The sequence below is a fragment of the Podarcis melisellensis genome (assembly GCF_964234715.1).
Source record: "Podarcis melisellensis genome assembly, chromosome: 10".
Taxonomy (NCBI): Eukaryota; Metazoa; Chordata; class Lepidosauria; order Squamata; family Lacertidae; genus Podarcis; species Podarcis melisellensis.
Window position 1 is genome coordinate 59573535 of NC_138542.1, and position 16658 is coordinate 59590192.

The following is a 16658-nucleotide window of genomic DNA, read 5'->3' on the forward strand; positions in this document are numbered from 1 at the left end:
TTGTCCTTGTGCAACTCAGCATGGAGAAGGAGGAGGACAAAGCCAGAATTAGTTGTCTCTGCCAAACATTAGCTTAGGCTCCACCTAGTGTTGTCTCCCTGACTTCCACTCCATCAGTCCAGACAGTACTGGACCCAGGGCTAAGCATGAAATCCATACAGGGACCATCATACAGACACAGAAGAATTCTGCTAGTGAATCCTTTCCTCCAACATGCCTCTGTGGCCTCCAAATCACATGGGTCTTTTTTCATGGCACCCACATTTCAACAGCCTTTCAAGGATATGCCTTATGGGGTTTCCTGATAAAAGGAACTAGTGTGTGCGATGTTAAGTGTCACTTGACTGTCAAGAGTGAGGCAGACATTGAGCAGGAGCCCCATACGGAAGCCAACACCTCCAGACTACTCAGAGTACTGTTTGAGAACTTCAGAACCATGGGCAACACTTCTCTGCCAAATGACATGTTAACCTTCCTCCCCAATTTCATTTAAGCTGAAAAAGAACTGTAGGCATTTTGGCTGCATTTGGAACATAGGAAGCTGCCTTGTAGGCGAATCAAGGAAAAAGCATACCAAGAACTCAGGCCAATGTAAGTTTCAGTAGTGTGAGTGGTCCCTACTCACAACTCAGTAATCAATAGAAACAAAAACGAATCCATTCAAAAGTATGTATTATAATAAAGATTACAAACTCAAATAGAGATTACAAACTCTAACAGAGATTACAAACTCAAAGAGATATGTATAAAACTGTAATTCGTTACAAAGATTTTCTCCTTTTCACTCAACAATAATGTTTATCCTTATGATTTATCAGCTTGCAGATGGAGACTCAGTTTCAATCATTATGACTGTTGTATAATTCATGATAATTTAGAATTTAAATGTATTTTCATGTAATATTTGATACTTCCAGCTGATGAAGGTGAATACATCGAAACAGGGCCCTGTATTGGTTTCCAATCCATAACTGACTTCTGCTCAATGATTGAAACTGAGTCTGTAAACTGAGTTTGTAATCTTTATTATAATACATACTTTTGAATGGATTAGTTTTTGTTTCTATTGATTATTGAGTTGTGAGTAGGGACCACTCCCACTATTGAAACTTACATTGGCCTGAGTTCTTGCTGTGCTTTTTCCTTGTAGGCGAATCAGGCAGTTTGTTCCGCCTACCTCAGAGTTGCCCACTCTGATTGGCAGCTGCTCTCCAGGGCTGCAGGCAGGGGTCTCAACTTGCCCAACCAGGAGATGCCAGGGATGGAACCTAGGGGCTTCTGTATGCAAGGTAAACACTCTTACCACCTTCACCCTTCCGCTAAGCTTTGACCAGCGAGCTGCAGCTGTTGCCAACTCTTACACCAGACTATTGCAATCACAGATATTGCTACTAAGCGCATCCCGAGAATCACAGGCTTAATTTTTATTAAAAAGAGCCCAGAAACTTTTTAGCCCTTAAGACTGCAAATATAACCTTGAAACTGTTTGGATAATAGTTGATGAGATTTCAGGAGCCAGGGAGGGGCAGAGGATTGAGCAGGATTTCCAGGAGACAAGGAGGGGAGGGGTATTCAGTTAGGGCTGTATTTGGCACTTCCAGTACCCAGCAGAAGCAATCTGAATTATGCAAAATAAGCACTGTTATGCAAACATGCTTTACTTGCATTATTTAGCCAAGGCTCAGAATTTTGGCTTCTTTTCAGAGGGTAGGATATTTTGCACATACGGTAATTCCATTCCTTTTAATGCAGAGTATACAGAGGTATGCAGGAACCCTCTGTCCTTGAAGCTCAGGTTTCACTTACAGTTGAAAGGTAGGAGAAGAAGGTCAGGGTCAGATTTCTTGTCGCTGCCCTTCCCACCCCCACTGAAAAGTAAGCAACTGTGTGCAGAGACAGTTAACTAATTAGAAATCTAATCCCAGTTGCAGCTGTATCCAATTTTGCTCTAACACCTTTTGAGGAAGAAGACCCGGCTGGTAAGGAGAAAGAAAGTGTGGTTTTACATGCTGAAGAATGCAGTCATGTCTACTCAAAAGTAAGACCCGTTGAGTTCAAGGCATTTTATTTCCAGGTAAATGAATATAGGATTGCTGCCTTAAAAGAAAAAGCCACGTGGATTGTGTTTTACCTTCCAGTAAGTAAGCATGAAGGCTAGAAACTTGTTTTGGTGGGTTTTTTAAAATTAAAATTAAGGCTGATTTTCAAGATGTACTTTGTAGACCTCTATGCCTGCAAGAGCCTTTATGCAAAATGTGACTTATAAAAATGTATAAACTACTTCCAAATATATTTTGTGTCCACAGGTTGAACACTACAAATTTTCAATCTGCCTTTAAGGCTGAAATCCTAAATTACCTTTCTTGAATCCCAGCAGGACTTGCTTCTAGATAGCTATGTTTATTAGAACTGGGATATAGGGATGAAAAAATTACTAACACAAGCAATACACAGCAGACGCATTCAGTAAATTACAGAATTCCACCCAGATATTCCCCAGCTGAAAACTTGAGTGACAGTGCCGTTGACCAATGGAACACGAATATAGAAACATTTCATCATCAGAACAATCTTTAATTAGCTGATCCTTCCTTGAGAGCAGGGCAATGTATCCTAGCAACCGCAGAGAACTGCCAGCTTTTGCAAAACAGACTTTCATTAACCACCTCATGGGTGGCAGACAGCAAGAGAAACAATAGTAAGTGAAGGCAATAGTGGCTCCTGGCTTTTTCTTAGTTTCTGAGTTCTTCTAAGCTCTTCTGACATTCCATCTGTACAATGTAAATAAAGATACTACAGTGCTAATTCACGCAGCCTGCCAATAGATCTGAGTGTAAAAGGAGGACCACGGATGAACTTCAATGAAAAGAGCAAGGAAGTGGAGAAGTGTATATACATGACAAAATTTAAATAGTGGTGGCCGGCAGAGATTAGAATCCGGGCAGGAACCGGAGTATTATAGGGCGAAAGACTGGATGACATTTCCACCAGATCAAATGGACTAGAAACTCTAGAGGCATAGGGAAAAAAGAATGTTGGGTGGCTTTAAAACAGGATTAGAAACATTCATAGAGGACAAGCCTATCAGTGGCTACTAACCCTGAAGGATATGCTCTACTGTCCACAGCCCAAGACAGGATGCTTCTGAATATCACTTTCTGGGAACAGCAGGAGGGCATAGAGCTCTTGTTCTCTGGTCCTGCTTGCGAGCTTCCCACAGGCATCTGCCTGGCCACTGTGAGAATAAAATGCTGGCCTAGAAGGGCCACTGGCCTGATCCAGCAGGGCTCCTCTTATTCTTAATCATACATGGATGAAACTGAAAGAATGCCAATGGGAACACAATTGGGTGTTGGCTAGATCTACTCCAACACATTCTTAATTTGCAAAACAAGAGGGCATGCACACCAAAAATCTCTTAATAGTGAAGGCATAACTTGCTTAAAGAAATGCCGTGCACTGGATTAGATTAGTGCAGCCCTCTTTGTAAGAATTCCAGCGCTAGGTGGTTTACCAAAATCTGGCTCATGGTCTATCAAGTCTATTGTCTACTCTGCCCACATCCTGATAAGACTTTGCCTTCACTATTCTTACTGTTTCATAGAGTTAGAAGGGTTTGTGCAAGGCATCTAACCCAACCCATGCTTGATGTAAAGTCTTTCCAGATGTCCTTTTTATTGTGCCATCATAATTATTTGTGCTTACGGTGATATCAGGCCAGTTGCGTGATATCCTGCTTTCAATACTCTTAGCAGCTTCAAGGTTTTGGGACAGTCATACTGCTTTGTTCCCAATCAGTGCATGTTCCACAACTTTTGACTGAAATCCTATACATACACACACACACCACAAATGTTCTGGGTTATTTTTTATGTCCTGCTTTTGTTGTATGGGAATATTGGGGAAGCGTCACAGAACAACTAATAAAGTAGAATGATTTGTGGGTGGTCTTTTGTAAAGGTAAAGGTACCCCTGCCCGTACGGGCCAGTCTTGCCAGACTCTGGGGTTGTGCGCCCATCTCACTTAAGAGGCCAGGGGCCAGCGCTGTCCGGAGACACTTTCGGGTCACGTGGCCAGCGTGACATCGCTGCTCTGGCGAGCCAGAGCCGCACACGGAAACGCCGTTTACCTTCCCGCTGGTAAGCGGTCCCTATTTATCTACTTACACCCGGAGGTGCTTTCGAACTGCTAGGTTGGCAGGCGCTGGGACCGAGCAGCGGGAGCGCACCCCGCCGCAGGGATTCGAACCGCCGACCTTTCGATCGGCAAGTCCTAGGCGCTGAGGCTTTAACCCACAGCGCCACCTGCGTCCCATGGTCTTTTATACTAATGCATTAATGCACTAGTATTGTGCCAATGTTGCAGGATATACCCACAAAACGAAACAACAGCAACAACAAGAAAGAAAACAGTTAGGAGAGGCCCACACATAGAGTGGAAAAGTGTAATTCCAAAGGCTTCTCTGGCTGCATTATTAGCACGCATTGATAAACCATGGTTTAGTGCCACATGGGTAGACGGTAACAAGCTTGAGGGAAGCATCAGGCTAGCATGCTCTCCCTTCTCTCTCCTCATCTGACATGGCTAGGAGAAGGACATCTCCCAAGTTTAGTTGGGATACTTTAAAGTATCTCAGTTTAGCATTACAGTTGAACCAGGGATCCTTGGTTTTTTTAAAAACAAACAAACATCACATCTGTTTTCTAATAAGCCTACCATAGTTGGATTATGAAATCAGCCAGGAAAGGAGAGGGGTAGCATATGAACACCTTGTTGGGCTCATTGAGTCTTGGCTGCATAATGCTAAAATTTAGCTGCTAAATTACGGTTTAGTGTTATGTGGTGAACCAGGCCACTATCAACAGCAAAGAAAGGAAGACAATCCAGACCCTATTAATTAATTGAACTAGACTGCTGGCCCATTACAAGCTGAAAGGCATAGTTGTACATTGTATGCCAAGCATGCGCTAACCACAACAATCCATTCTCATAGTTGCTGATGAATAACAATTAGGGTCTCCAATATACATGCCGGACTTCAGTTCAAAGAGCCAAAACATTCCAATCAAGCAAAGCGGAGTTTTGCATTCAATGAGCTAAACATGCCTGCAAACTACACAGTACAATTCCGTGATCCCTACCTGTCTTTCATGCTCCTCTTAGTTGGTTTTAGGGTGTGCTACCCCTCTTGATGGCATTGCTATGGCTGCCTCTTCTTTTCAACATGAGAAGCTGTGACTATTTCTTTCTCTTCAAACTTAGCTGCGTGGCATTGCTCCTTCCAGCTCAGAGTCTTAGTGCTGCTAATCTCTAATTAGCAGCCCACTAACACAGAAGAGGCCAGGAGCTCGGAAGACTGCCCACCCCCAACCCTGTGGCCCTGTGACCGGTACTGTTCCGATCTGGATTAACGTTTGAGGTGATTTGTCCTGGAGGCCTTACTGCATGTGCCTATATTTCTAAATACCCTTGAGCTGCACTGGGTGATGGGGCATTGAAAACCAAACCAAATGAGTGACTAAAACCACATACAACAGTTGCACAGCAAAGGGTCCAGCTTTTCCTTCTACTCACTGGTTTCTTCGGTTACTGCACCTTGTGGCAACTCTGGTCCAGAGGTTTTTTTTAGCAAAGATACTAAGCAAAATGCAAGATCACAAAACGTGAGCGAGGGAGTGAGGAATACCTTCCATACACTGCAATATGAAATATTGTTTTCTGCTTTTTTTTTTAAAGCTAAGGTTAAATAAGTTGAGAGAAATGTGAAACTAGTAACTTGAAAAAGTAACAAAAAGGAAGCACATATTTGATAACGCTGGAGGGCAACCAATGAAGTGGATGTAAAATGACAAGTTTTAAAGCTTTCCCCCCAGAGTACTGATAATTGGAACTTACTGCTATAGAACTGGAAATGATTAAGACTATAACTGGTTTAAACCAACTATCAGCAGAGATACTAACAGCTCTTAAGAAAATAATAATAATTAGGTTGGCCTGTCTTAGTCCAGCATTCTGTTCTCACAGTGGTCTATTGACTAAGACCTGTTCTTACTGAGGTGGTAGCCTCATGTCTGGGCTGTACCACTTCAGATTGCAGGTGGGAACTCTTCCAATTATTAAGTTCTCTTACATGAATGTGCCCCCTGAAAACAGAAAAAGGTGTGAGGTAAAAGGGTTTGAGGTAAAAAGGTGTGAGGTAAAAGGGACTATCCATCTCGACATGCTTGTTTTCTATATAGAAGGGAGAACCACACAAATTTATGAGCTCCAAGCTGCAGATATAATAGCCCCAATACAGGGTTTGGGTTTTGTTTCTTAAAGTAAACATGAGTTTGCCACTTCAGTGAAAAAATAGGTAATGCAAGTATATATTATTTTCTTGAGGAATGGACTTACTGATGTGAAGTGGGAGTAGCCGAAAGAAAATGTCTTATTAGTGACCTTTGCTATACCAGTTGTTTAGGATCAGAATCTTGCTTATTCCTGTTTATTATGTATTGTTCATATTTCACAAGCCCTCTCCATGAGCAGAAAATATAGTATGTGGAGAGTTTGTCCTTATTTTTAGTGAAAGCGGAAATTGTGTGTCCAAACAAATTTCCTTCTGCCTTCAGTTTCAGAAATATGTGTTGTGGGGAGGGGAAAGGAAGGGAGAATTCAGAGGCAGTAAAAAGCAATAACAAGTAAGCTATCCAAACCTAATAAGGAAATGTTGCTTTTTGGAATAAAAATATAATGCATAATTATATTTTGTGTGTCATACCCTGCCTGAAAAGTTGGAATTGTCTTATGCATTAAAGCTTTCTTTAGCTGAATGACACCACTCGTCTATCTGTCCCAGGGATGGAGAACTGGTGGCCCTTCAGATGTTTTTGGACACTGGCCATTCCAACTGGAGCTAATGGGAGATCAAAGTCCAGCAGCATTTGCCTCTCCATCTCTGATCTAGTCAAATCCTGTCTACTCCAGCCTTTCCCAAACTGGTGCCTTCCAAACCATGTTGGCCTCCAATTCCCATCAGCCCCAATTAGCTTGGCTAATGCTCAAGGGTGATAGTTGTTGTCCAAAACATGTGGAGAGTGCCATGTTGGGGAAGACTTTTCTACAACAAATCTCTGGGCTCTCCAGCAGAGGTTTCCTCCCAGCACTTAGCACCGTAAGTCCTTTTAGCTGGAAGCAATTTGCGATCTGAACCTGGGGATTTCTGTATCCAAAGAACAGGCACTACCACTGAGCTGTGTATCCAACACCACAATCCAATAGCCAATTCAGCCTGCGGGTTTCCAGTTCTTGTGGAGAGCTTTGAATCCATGTGAGGTAGCCATCTAATTTTTCACTGCATTACCTGTTGTGGGTTGTTTCTCATGTATAGCTCAGTTGGTAGAGTATGAGACAGGGTGAAAGATTCCTGCATTGCAGGGGGTTGGACTAGATGACCCTTGTGGACCCCTCCAGCTCTACAATTCTATGATTCATGTAGCTTTCCTCTAAGCAGGTTTTGAAAGCGCATATGGGAAGTGGTCAGAAAATGACTAAATAATAAGTTTTTGTCAAAGCAGGGCGTAAATACGTTTTCCAGTTCACATAAGAAAATAATTCATGGCACACCTACAGAATGTTCCCATTATTTTATTCTCCTTGAGATTATTCCCTAGTCTGTCTTTGTTTTGTTTTTTTGAATCAGGTTTATCGTACACTTGATTTAAAATGAGCTCCCATACACTTGTCCCATCCACATGAACGGCATTCACAAATTACATATTCCAGACCGAGGATACGGTTTTATACACACTTACCAGGGAATAAGCCCTGTTGAAGACGGTAGACTGTACTTCTGAGTAAGCATGCATAAGATTGCACTGCAAAGGGCATTCTTGATGGCAGTTGCATTCCCCCCCCCCCCACAAAAAAACATAGGTTACCAAAATTGGGATATTAACATCTTTGCTAGTGCTTTGGTTCCCATGCAACTTGGTTTTTTAAATATTTTATTTCAAAGTAAAAGTTATTTTGCTGTTTTGTATGTGGTTGTGCATTAGTGATGGTTACCTATTTGAATTCAAATAAGCCTCTTAATATCCAATTGCTGTTTTGGGAGGCTATCTTGGAAGTTGAAGATGTTGGTCTTGCATAGTTCCACACTGCACCCTACAGGACACAAGAGCAAAGTACAAAAACACGTTACTATTCATTTTTCTTATAGGAGCAGGCTGTTCTGTTTCATCCTGGACTTGATTACATGGAATGTTGTTGATATACTTAACTTTCTCCTGCTGAAATAGGGTTAAATTAGAGGGGTTTATACGGACTGTGTTGTGTGCGAGGTTTGCTTTATTGTTTGCTTTAATATTGAAGAAAGCGGTTTTCTGAATGAGAGACAAAAGGCTTGTGGTCAAAATATTTAATGCCAACGTGTAAATACAAGAGCTATTCTCTGTACTGGGTGGCCCAACAACCAGCGGGACCAGACTGTGGGGCTCTGGGAACAGAACCACAGCCCCAACACGGTAGCTAGTACCCCCAGTGGCAGCCTAGGGGGGCTAGAGGAGGGAGGCATTCCTACACAATCTGCTGGGAGACCCCAGAAGCATAGGAAGCCCCCAGAAGGACTGAACCTGTGAATTAAGCAACAAGGACTGAGAACTGTGTTTGCTTTACTCAAGAGTAGAAACTCTGTGGAAAAGCCAGCTACTACAACAAGAAGAGGTGGTGGGGGTTTCTGCTCTTGGAACTGTGAACTGACCCACAAAGGGATTGTGCCTGCAAGTTCAACAATGATTTTGAAATGCTGTGATGTCTTTTGTTTATGTGCATGCTGTGGTGTTGGGATAGTAAGTGCTTTGTTTAAATTACTTGTTCATGGAGAAAGGCTTGGAGGAATCCAGGAAGCTGGGGGCCACTTACAAAGGAACTGTTATTGTGTTTTTAAATGTCTTCTTGTGTTTTTGATGTAACTTTCTGCTATCTTTCAAGCACAGTGGAATGCTGGTAGTAACCATGTTGGACAGTCATGGAAGACTGCCTTTTGCTAAGGAGGGGGTGGTATTATAGAAGTGGGGGAGGGGAATCCCCCTAAACACTATAAATTAATAAATGCTAGGATTTGGGGTTCTTTGTGATATGCAGGGAGTCTATAAGCTGCCAAGGGGATTCCTGGGTTGCCTTACTCAAACCAGCCTGGCTGGCAGAGGGAAGAGCAGAGCATTAAAACAGAGAGCCATTGAGGACAACTCCTTGTCCCGGGTGTGACTGGAGACTGGAGATTTGGAGTTTGCCAAGGTAACTGCTCTGGGGAAGGGAAAGGGGCCTCTCAGAAGAAGAAAGAGGGAGAATGGCAATGAAGGAAAGACTGCCTGCCATGCTATAAGATCTGGGCCATGCTGTAAGATCTGGATCCCCTCCCTGCAGATGGAAGGTATAATAAGTGAATAAACCCTGTTTCCCAAAGCACGACAGCCTCCGTGTGTCTTCTGTTCTTCGAAGGGCCGCAGAGCCTGTAGGTGTGCCTGTGATGCCATGCGCTCTGGCCACTCCTTGGCAGGCGTTGGGCTTTTGCAACAATACATTAAAACCAGCTAGTGGGTTGGGATGGAGAGGTAATGCCTTAAAAGCATCCGAGTTTGGTGTTCCCAAACCGAGCTGGGTTCTGGTGTTCCGCGGCATGTCTGTGAAGAACACTTGCAATAACCTGAATTCTGCATTCTGGTAGGTAGTCGTGTTGGTCTGACGCAGTCGAAATAAATAAATAAAATTAAAAAATTGTCCAGTAGCACCTTTTTAAAAAATTTATTTCGACTGAATTCTACAGAAGTCAAATTGTAATACAATGTAAAAAAAGGAGGAATTCAAATGCAATTAAAATCCATTACACATCTAGCCCAGGGCATTACAATTGCTACAACAGGCAAGAGAAAAACAAATCACCAAGTGGTCCAACCAGACCCTCAGAAATCTCAAACTACGTACTCTATTAACGACGAGGGACATTATGAATTGAGGAGGCCAACGAACTAAGCTTAAATCCCCCTCCCTCCTGCTCCACGTTACTTCCTGCCACGGGCTGCCTTCCGGTTGTCGCAGTCCGGCCTCCCGTCAGTCAGCCTTTCCCGTCGACTTCTTTTCCCTCTTGCGCAAGAGGGACTACATTTCCCATCATGCTCTCTTGCGGCGTGACTGCCGGCGCGCAGGTAAAGCGAGGAAGTCGTCTGTTCTGCTGCTGACCGAACAGCAGCTTAGGGGCAGTGGCATTTTTTGTTGCTCTTTATGCAGAATGTGCAGGGAGCCGATCTTTGCTTCCTAGAAAGAGAGCGGGGTCTGCACTGCGTTTGCTTTTGATAGGATACAGGGCTTTATAGAAGGCGGACCCGCACCCTCAGAATTGTGCAATTCTGCAGATCTGGACAGTCGGGATCTTCTGGATTTTGAAGAATGGTGCAACCGAAGACAATTTTCTTTTTTACTTAGCTTTTCCCCTCCTACACACCCCTGCCCCTCTTTTCTAGCCGGTGTCTGACTGCAGAGGGGAATAGCCTGCCTCTGAAGAAGAGTGAGTGGGCTAAAAATAATAATCAAAACCCCAAATTGTTGAGTGCTGCATAATATTTTGTCCTGAAGCTGCTGATCGCGCGAGGCAACCAGGCCTATAGCGCAGCTCAGTCGGAGTGTTTAGTTTTAGAACCAGCAGCTAGAGATGATGAGGAGTGACCTGTCCGTGGCGCTTGCTGGCATCGGCGGGGCAGGGAGCCTTTTAAGAAGCAGCGAGCCCGTGTCTCTGTCTCCAGTGGCGTCCCAAGCAGCTTCCTTACTGGAAGAGGCTGCAGATCTGCTGGTGATGAACAGGGACTTCGCGGCTGCTCTGGACAGGTGCGAGAAAGGATGCGAGAGCCTCAGGAAGGACCCCGAGAATGAAGATGCTGACAGGTAAGTGCTGAATTGAGGCAGAGGTCGGGTGAGAACTGGGAAGAGTGGGTGGCAGATTTAGGTATGTGCCTAGCTACCTGCAGCCCATGAACTAGGGGGTGGGGCTCATCCTTTTTAAAATAAAAAAACCAGGCAGATTTTATTACCTAGGCCCAGTTGCTTAGTAAAATTAAACACACAATGTTTATGTGTCTATGACTGTGTAAGAGTTACACAATTGCGTACTTACTATTTAGTAAAGTTCGTGGAGGTTTTATGCTGCTCAGAATCAAATAATAAAGTCAGCCATGAAGCAATATAGTGTTCGGATCACTGTCTATCATTATGAGTACATTTTGAGAACAAGTGAGGATTATAACATAGCTGTGATTCCCCTATGAATGTTCTGTGTGAATGTCTTTGATAATTCCATACTTTTGTAAACTTACTAAACTCCTAGCCCGTGGCCTCCAGTTGCTTTAATCCAGTCCTGGAATTGATGTTGTTCTTTTAAAGGGAATTAAATAACGATATTTATTCCAGTACCTGTTAGCACAAATGGCAGGAGAATGCAGTTTCTTACAGAAAAATATATTTTACCAAGTTACAGCAGAGGGACGGGAAGGGTAAAATGGCCACGGGCTGTGCTGGAAGACAGCAACTTCCTGCTCCTCCTCTCCTTGAACTTCTCCTATTACCATCTGGTTATTATAAAACTTTGTAAATAAGAACTACTGTCTGTGTTTGCTCCCCCCCCAATACCTTTGCCTTTTCTGTCATGCCTTTTAGATAGCCCTTGCCCCCAGACTTGTTGCTGATCTTTGTGTGGCACACTGCGAGTCCTTTTCAGCAGCAGAGTGAGGTTAATTTTTAATAATAATAATAATTACATTTTGTGTATCTCTTTTCTGAATCAGCTCTGAAGAACTGAAATGCTCCTTATGCACTGTGGGTATCCAGGCCTTGGCTGAGATGAACCGATGGAGAGAAGTCCTGCCTTGGATTCTTCAGTACTATCACGAGCCTGAATGTTGGCCTTCCAGAATTCTAGAGCTGTGGTGGGTTCTGCTCTTATAGACACAGAGTTATATTATTGTATTTTGGGGGGTGGTAAGCCTGTTACTGGACTGTACCAGTTTAGGCTGCGGGTGGGGGCTTGCATAGCTGAATGCACCTTCATACAGATCAGTTCCCTGCATACAGAAAATTAGATATCTGGGAAAAGGAGGCATTGCATCCGAGTCTTCTGCCAGACATACAAGTTTTCTGTGTGCATGGATTTTTGTATGGAGATGCAGTAAGTCATATGATCTCTCCTGAAGGAGCGTCTCCACCCCCATCGTTCAACCCGGACACTGAAGTCCAGTGCTGAGGGCCTTCTGGTGGTTCCCTCACTGCAAGAAGCGAAGTTACAGGGAACCAGGCAGAGGGCCTTCTCGGTGGTGGTGCCCGCCCTGTGGAACGCTCTCCCATCAGATGTCAAAGAAATAAACAACTATCTGACATTTAGAAGACACCTGAAGGCAGCCCGGTTTAGGGAAGTTTTTAATGACTGATGTTTTAATGTATTTTTAATCTTTTGTTGGAAGCCTCCCAGAGTGGCTGGGGAAACCCAGCCAGATGGGCGGGGTATAAATAATAAATTATTATTATTACTATTATTACTATTGTGTCTGGGAAGGACGTGTTGCTTGGAGAGTGTTCTGAGGGCCAGATAGAGCCCTGCACTAAATTATACTAGCTCCCTCTGTGTCAAGGGCTTTCTTGAGAATGCATAAGAAAAATAATATGCAAACACAATGGTGTCATTATAATAATATTAAAGTGGTGGTATCGCTTTGTTTCCCTCTCAGCATCCTCCTGCATAGTAAAGTGGAAGAACCTCATGTGATGCTAGAAGTTGCCAGAGACTGGTTACATTCCTCAGCCAATCAGCACCTGCCTAGTTACGGTCTCTTGGCTCAGCTGCACCTGTTCCATGTGCTGTTGCCGCTCAGGCTCTTTGCGGAGGCAGAGGACCTAATCCGAGATTGTAAAGCACTGAGCAAAGAGCAACAGGTGGAGGCCTATGAGAGCATTAAGGAGCAGAGGCAGCAGTGGCTGCAGAAGGAAGAGGAGGAGCGCCAGCTTCCTGAGGAGCGGCCAGTAATGGTGTGGAAGCAACAGTTGGGTAGGCTTTTCTTAAAAGCAGTCTTATGTGTTTTGTAGCTGAAACCACAGATGCCTGGAGTATATAAATTTTCTTGCCATCTGGAAACAAAGCCTTATGAGGAATGGTTGAAGGAGGTGGTTATTGTTTAGCCTAGAAAAGAGGAGAATGAGAGGAGATATGATAGCCATCTTCAAATAACTGAAGAGCTGTCACATGGAAAATGGAACAAGCTTGTTTTCTCCTTCTCTGGAGGGTAGGACTCGAACCAATGGATTCAAATTACAAGAAAGGAAATTGCGACTAAACTTTAAGAAAAACTTTCTGACAGTAAGAGCTGTTTGACAGTGGAACAGTCTCCCTTGGGAGGTTGTGGACTGACCTTCCTTGGTGGTTTTTAAGCAGAGGTTGAATGGCCATGCTTTAGCTGAGATTCCTGCATTGCTGGGGGTTGGACTAGATCCCTTCCAACTCTACAGTTCTATTATTCTAGTAAGAGAATTGCAGTCCTACAGCATTCAGACAGCTTAATGAAATTGTTGGGTGAAGGAGACACACTTTCAACAACTTCACTGGGTTTTACTATTAGCATAGATAAAGCGTTTGCTAAGGGGCAAAAGCATTTCCTTGATCAGCCACAAGAAATTGGTGCTGGCTGTACAGTCCTCACATGACAACGGTGGTGTCTGGAGAGCTTGTAAGGGAGAAAGGAGGTTATTTTTCATGGAATCTTCTCTGGAAATAACTTTTAAAAGTTTATTTTGAGCGGTTCCTCCTCACCACTTTCCCTGGCGTAACGTCTTCCTTTTGTTTTGCAGGTTTGGTATCCCAAAAGGTCTTGACCATATTGGCACAGCTGGGTCGAGTGCTGGGATCCTTGGCAGGCCAGCTGTGTTCCATCCCCTACAGAAAGACACTCTTGGCTGCTTTCATGTTGTGTCTCATTGTCGTGAGACTTGACCCAGGTATACTTGAGAGAGGGGAGACAGTGGGAGGGGAAGGGAAAGGAGAAGTATCCAGCTGTGACTGTGTGAAATATTTAGCCTATGTGGGGGTGTATCTGGAATGGCAGTGTGTGTGTATTGACACACAGTGCTGCTTGGCCATGTTTGGGATTTCAGGAATGACTTGTAAAGCACAGACTGCTGGGGACATGGTCAAGTCTGCCTTATCTGGAGTGGGATGGAATGAGAGCCCCAAATTCAACTGAGGTTCAGAAGCAAAGGAGGAGGAGGAGGAGGAGGAGAAGAAGAAGAGGAGGAGTTTGGATTTGATATCCCGCCTTTCACTCCCCTTCAGGAGTCTCAAAGCGGCTAACATTCTCCTTTCCCTTTCTCCCCCACAACAAACACTCTGTGAGGTGAGTGGGGCTGAGTGACTTCAAAGAAGTGTGACTGGCCCAAGGTCACCCAGCAGCTGCATGTGGAGGAGCGGAGACGCGAACCCGGTTCCCCAGATTAAAAGACTACCGCTCTTAACCACTACACCACACTGGCTCTGGCAGGGAGTAGCTGCATAAGAACCAAGTATACGACAGCATCCTGAGTTAGACTTGGCCAATCTAGCTGTGGCAATGGCTCACCAGGGTTTCAGGCAAGGAGTCTTTCTGGGAACGGTAGTTTGTTTTAGGTGCTGGGAATTGTAGCTTTCTGAGGGGTCTTCTAACTAGTCTCAGCTACCTTAATGAACTACAGTTCCCAGGTTTTTTTGGGGGGCGGAGCCGTTGCTGTTAAAGTGATACAACAGTGTTTTAAACGTATGGTGCATGTGATACCTGAGTGGTTTATTTTAGTTGTACGAGAAGCCTTGGGTCATTGTGTGTTTACATTTGGAGGAGGAATGTTTGACCAGTGTCGTGAATAATATTTGCTTATTGTTATGGGTAGATATGAGAAATGAAAGTCTTTTTCTTCTTCTTTTTCTTCTTCTCTTTTCCAGCATCTCCCACTTCTCTGCCCTTCCTCAACAGGCTAATCCAGCTTTTCCATCAAGCCCGCTTGGCTGCATTTTCTCCACACTCCAGGCCTCCAGTTCAAGACTAACTGACTCCACTACCTTCTGTATGATTCTGAAGCAGTGCTTGTTGGAGGACCGCGGAGAAGCCACTCGCAAGTCAATGAAGGTGACTGCAACTGTTGAGAGAGCACCTGCAGTGAGGCAGAGACTTCTTCGAGAATTAAGGATAGCGGCGGTGCAGTATCTGGGCGGGGTATCTGCTGTGTCATGACCTCAGTGATGGGACTGATAAAGATAGCTTTGGAGATAGCTTTTGGAGATAGCTTTTGGAGAAACATGAGATAGTTGGAATTTGGTGGCTTTTTATATGATCACTTAGAAACACTTGCCAACTAGATATCTTTATAACTGAGTTCTTGGAGCTTCTGTTTAAGGCTGATTTTTTTTGGTTTTTTTGATTCTGTGATATTGATTTATGTATTATATATGTAAATTTGTAACATTAATTTTATTTAAATCACTTCCGTCTTGCTTTTTGGTCCCAGTTAGGAAATGCCCCTGTCCCCCGACAGATTGCAAGCTGTGATCACATCCACACCATTCGTTTAAAGCAGAGTTTCCCAAACTGGCTGTTCTCTGGCTGGTTTTTTTACTACAACTCCCATCATCCATAGCTAGCAGGACCTGTGGTCAGGGATGATTGGAATTGTAGTCACATAAACAGCTGGACACCCAAGTTTGGGAAACCCTGGTTTAAAGCAAATTTATAGCACTTTTAACAGTCATGACTCCCCCACCAAAGAATCCTGGCAACTGTAGTTTACCCCTCACAGAGCTGCACTTTGCAGCACCCTTCACAAACCACAGTTCCCAGGATTCCTAGTGGGAAGCCATGTGCTTCAAATGTGTCATGTGGATATCGTCCAAATGGACAGAGGTAATAAAACGAAGCAGAGAGTAAAACAAAGCTAGCCACATTACAACTCTTAGCAGCAAAGGGGAAAAAAATCCTCTAAAGGCTGCTAGAAAATAAAGGTATTGACAAATAAGGGGACTAATCAGGACAGCCAAGGAAGGGTGTTCCATAATTTGAGCAGTGCAACCCAATGGACTCTTCCCCATGATGTGGTTAACCAAACCTCCACTGGCAACAGGACAGAGTGAGGCCTCTGATGAAAATCACAGTGGGTGGGCAGGCTCACATGGAAGACTGAAATTCTTCAACTGCCTGGCCAAAATCCCTTCCTTAGGGTCCCCAAGTGCTTGACAGCCAAGCTGATTGTTGGGTGCCCATTGGGCAAGTGCAAAGGGTGTTTTGTAAGCCACCCAGAGCTGCTGTTTTAAACTTCTGATGTCCTTGATTTAAAGAGGGAATGTGGGGAAGCTTTTCAAAGGGTTCAAGGACAAGAGCAAGCGCTGGAAACAAGCAGGTAGGCAGAACTGGAGTTAATAGGCTCAAAAACGCAAGTCTAGCTGCTGCATTTGGCACTGGCCGAAGTTTCCAAACACTTCAGCAGCCCAGCAAAGTGTGTGCTGCAGTCATTGTCCAGAAGCACCCAAGACCACAAGCTTGGTTTTTCAAGGAAACTGCTATCCCTTCCAGTAAAGGTGTGTGTCTAATCTTGGATTGGCTTTCCTACTGATCCAGAAGTG

The 16658-nt window shown here is 44.1% G+C and overlaps 2 protein-coding genes across 2 annotated transcripts in view; one reads left to right on the plus strand and one right to left on the minus strand.

The window, feature by feature from the left end:
- The window catches only part of MICAL3 (microtubule associated monooxygenase, calponin and LIM domain containing 3), a 205268-nt gene extending 199594 nt beyond the window's left edge, over positions 1-5674 (minus strand). The window contains exon 1 of the mRNA XM_081926663.1: positions 5576-5674. The gene's annotated coding sequence lies outside the window, so the exon portion shown is untranslated. The remainder of the gene's footprint in view (positions 1-5575) is intronic.
- A 4462-nt stretch (positions 5675-10136) lies between these two features.
- PEX26 (peroxisomal biogenesis factor 26) lies at positions 10137-15525 on the plus strand. The gene is made up of 5 exons (XM_081927392.1): positions 10137-10921; positions 11818-11958; positions 12754-13070; positions 13868-14014; positions 14988-15525. The coding sequence occupies exons 1-5, from the start codon at positions 10692-10694 to the stop codon at positions 15089-15091; spliced, it is 939 nt and encodes a 312-aa protein (XP_081783518.1). The 5' UTR covers positions 10137-10691; the 3' UTR covers positions 15092-15525.
- Positions 15526-16658: the final 1133 nt, after the last annotated feature.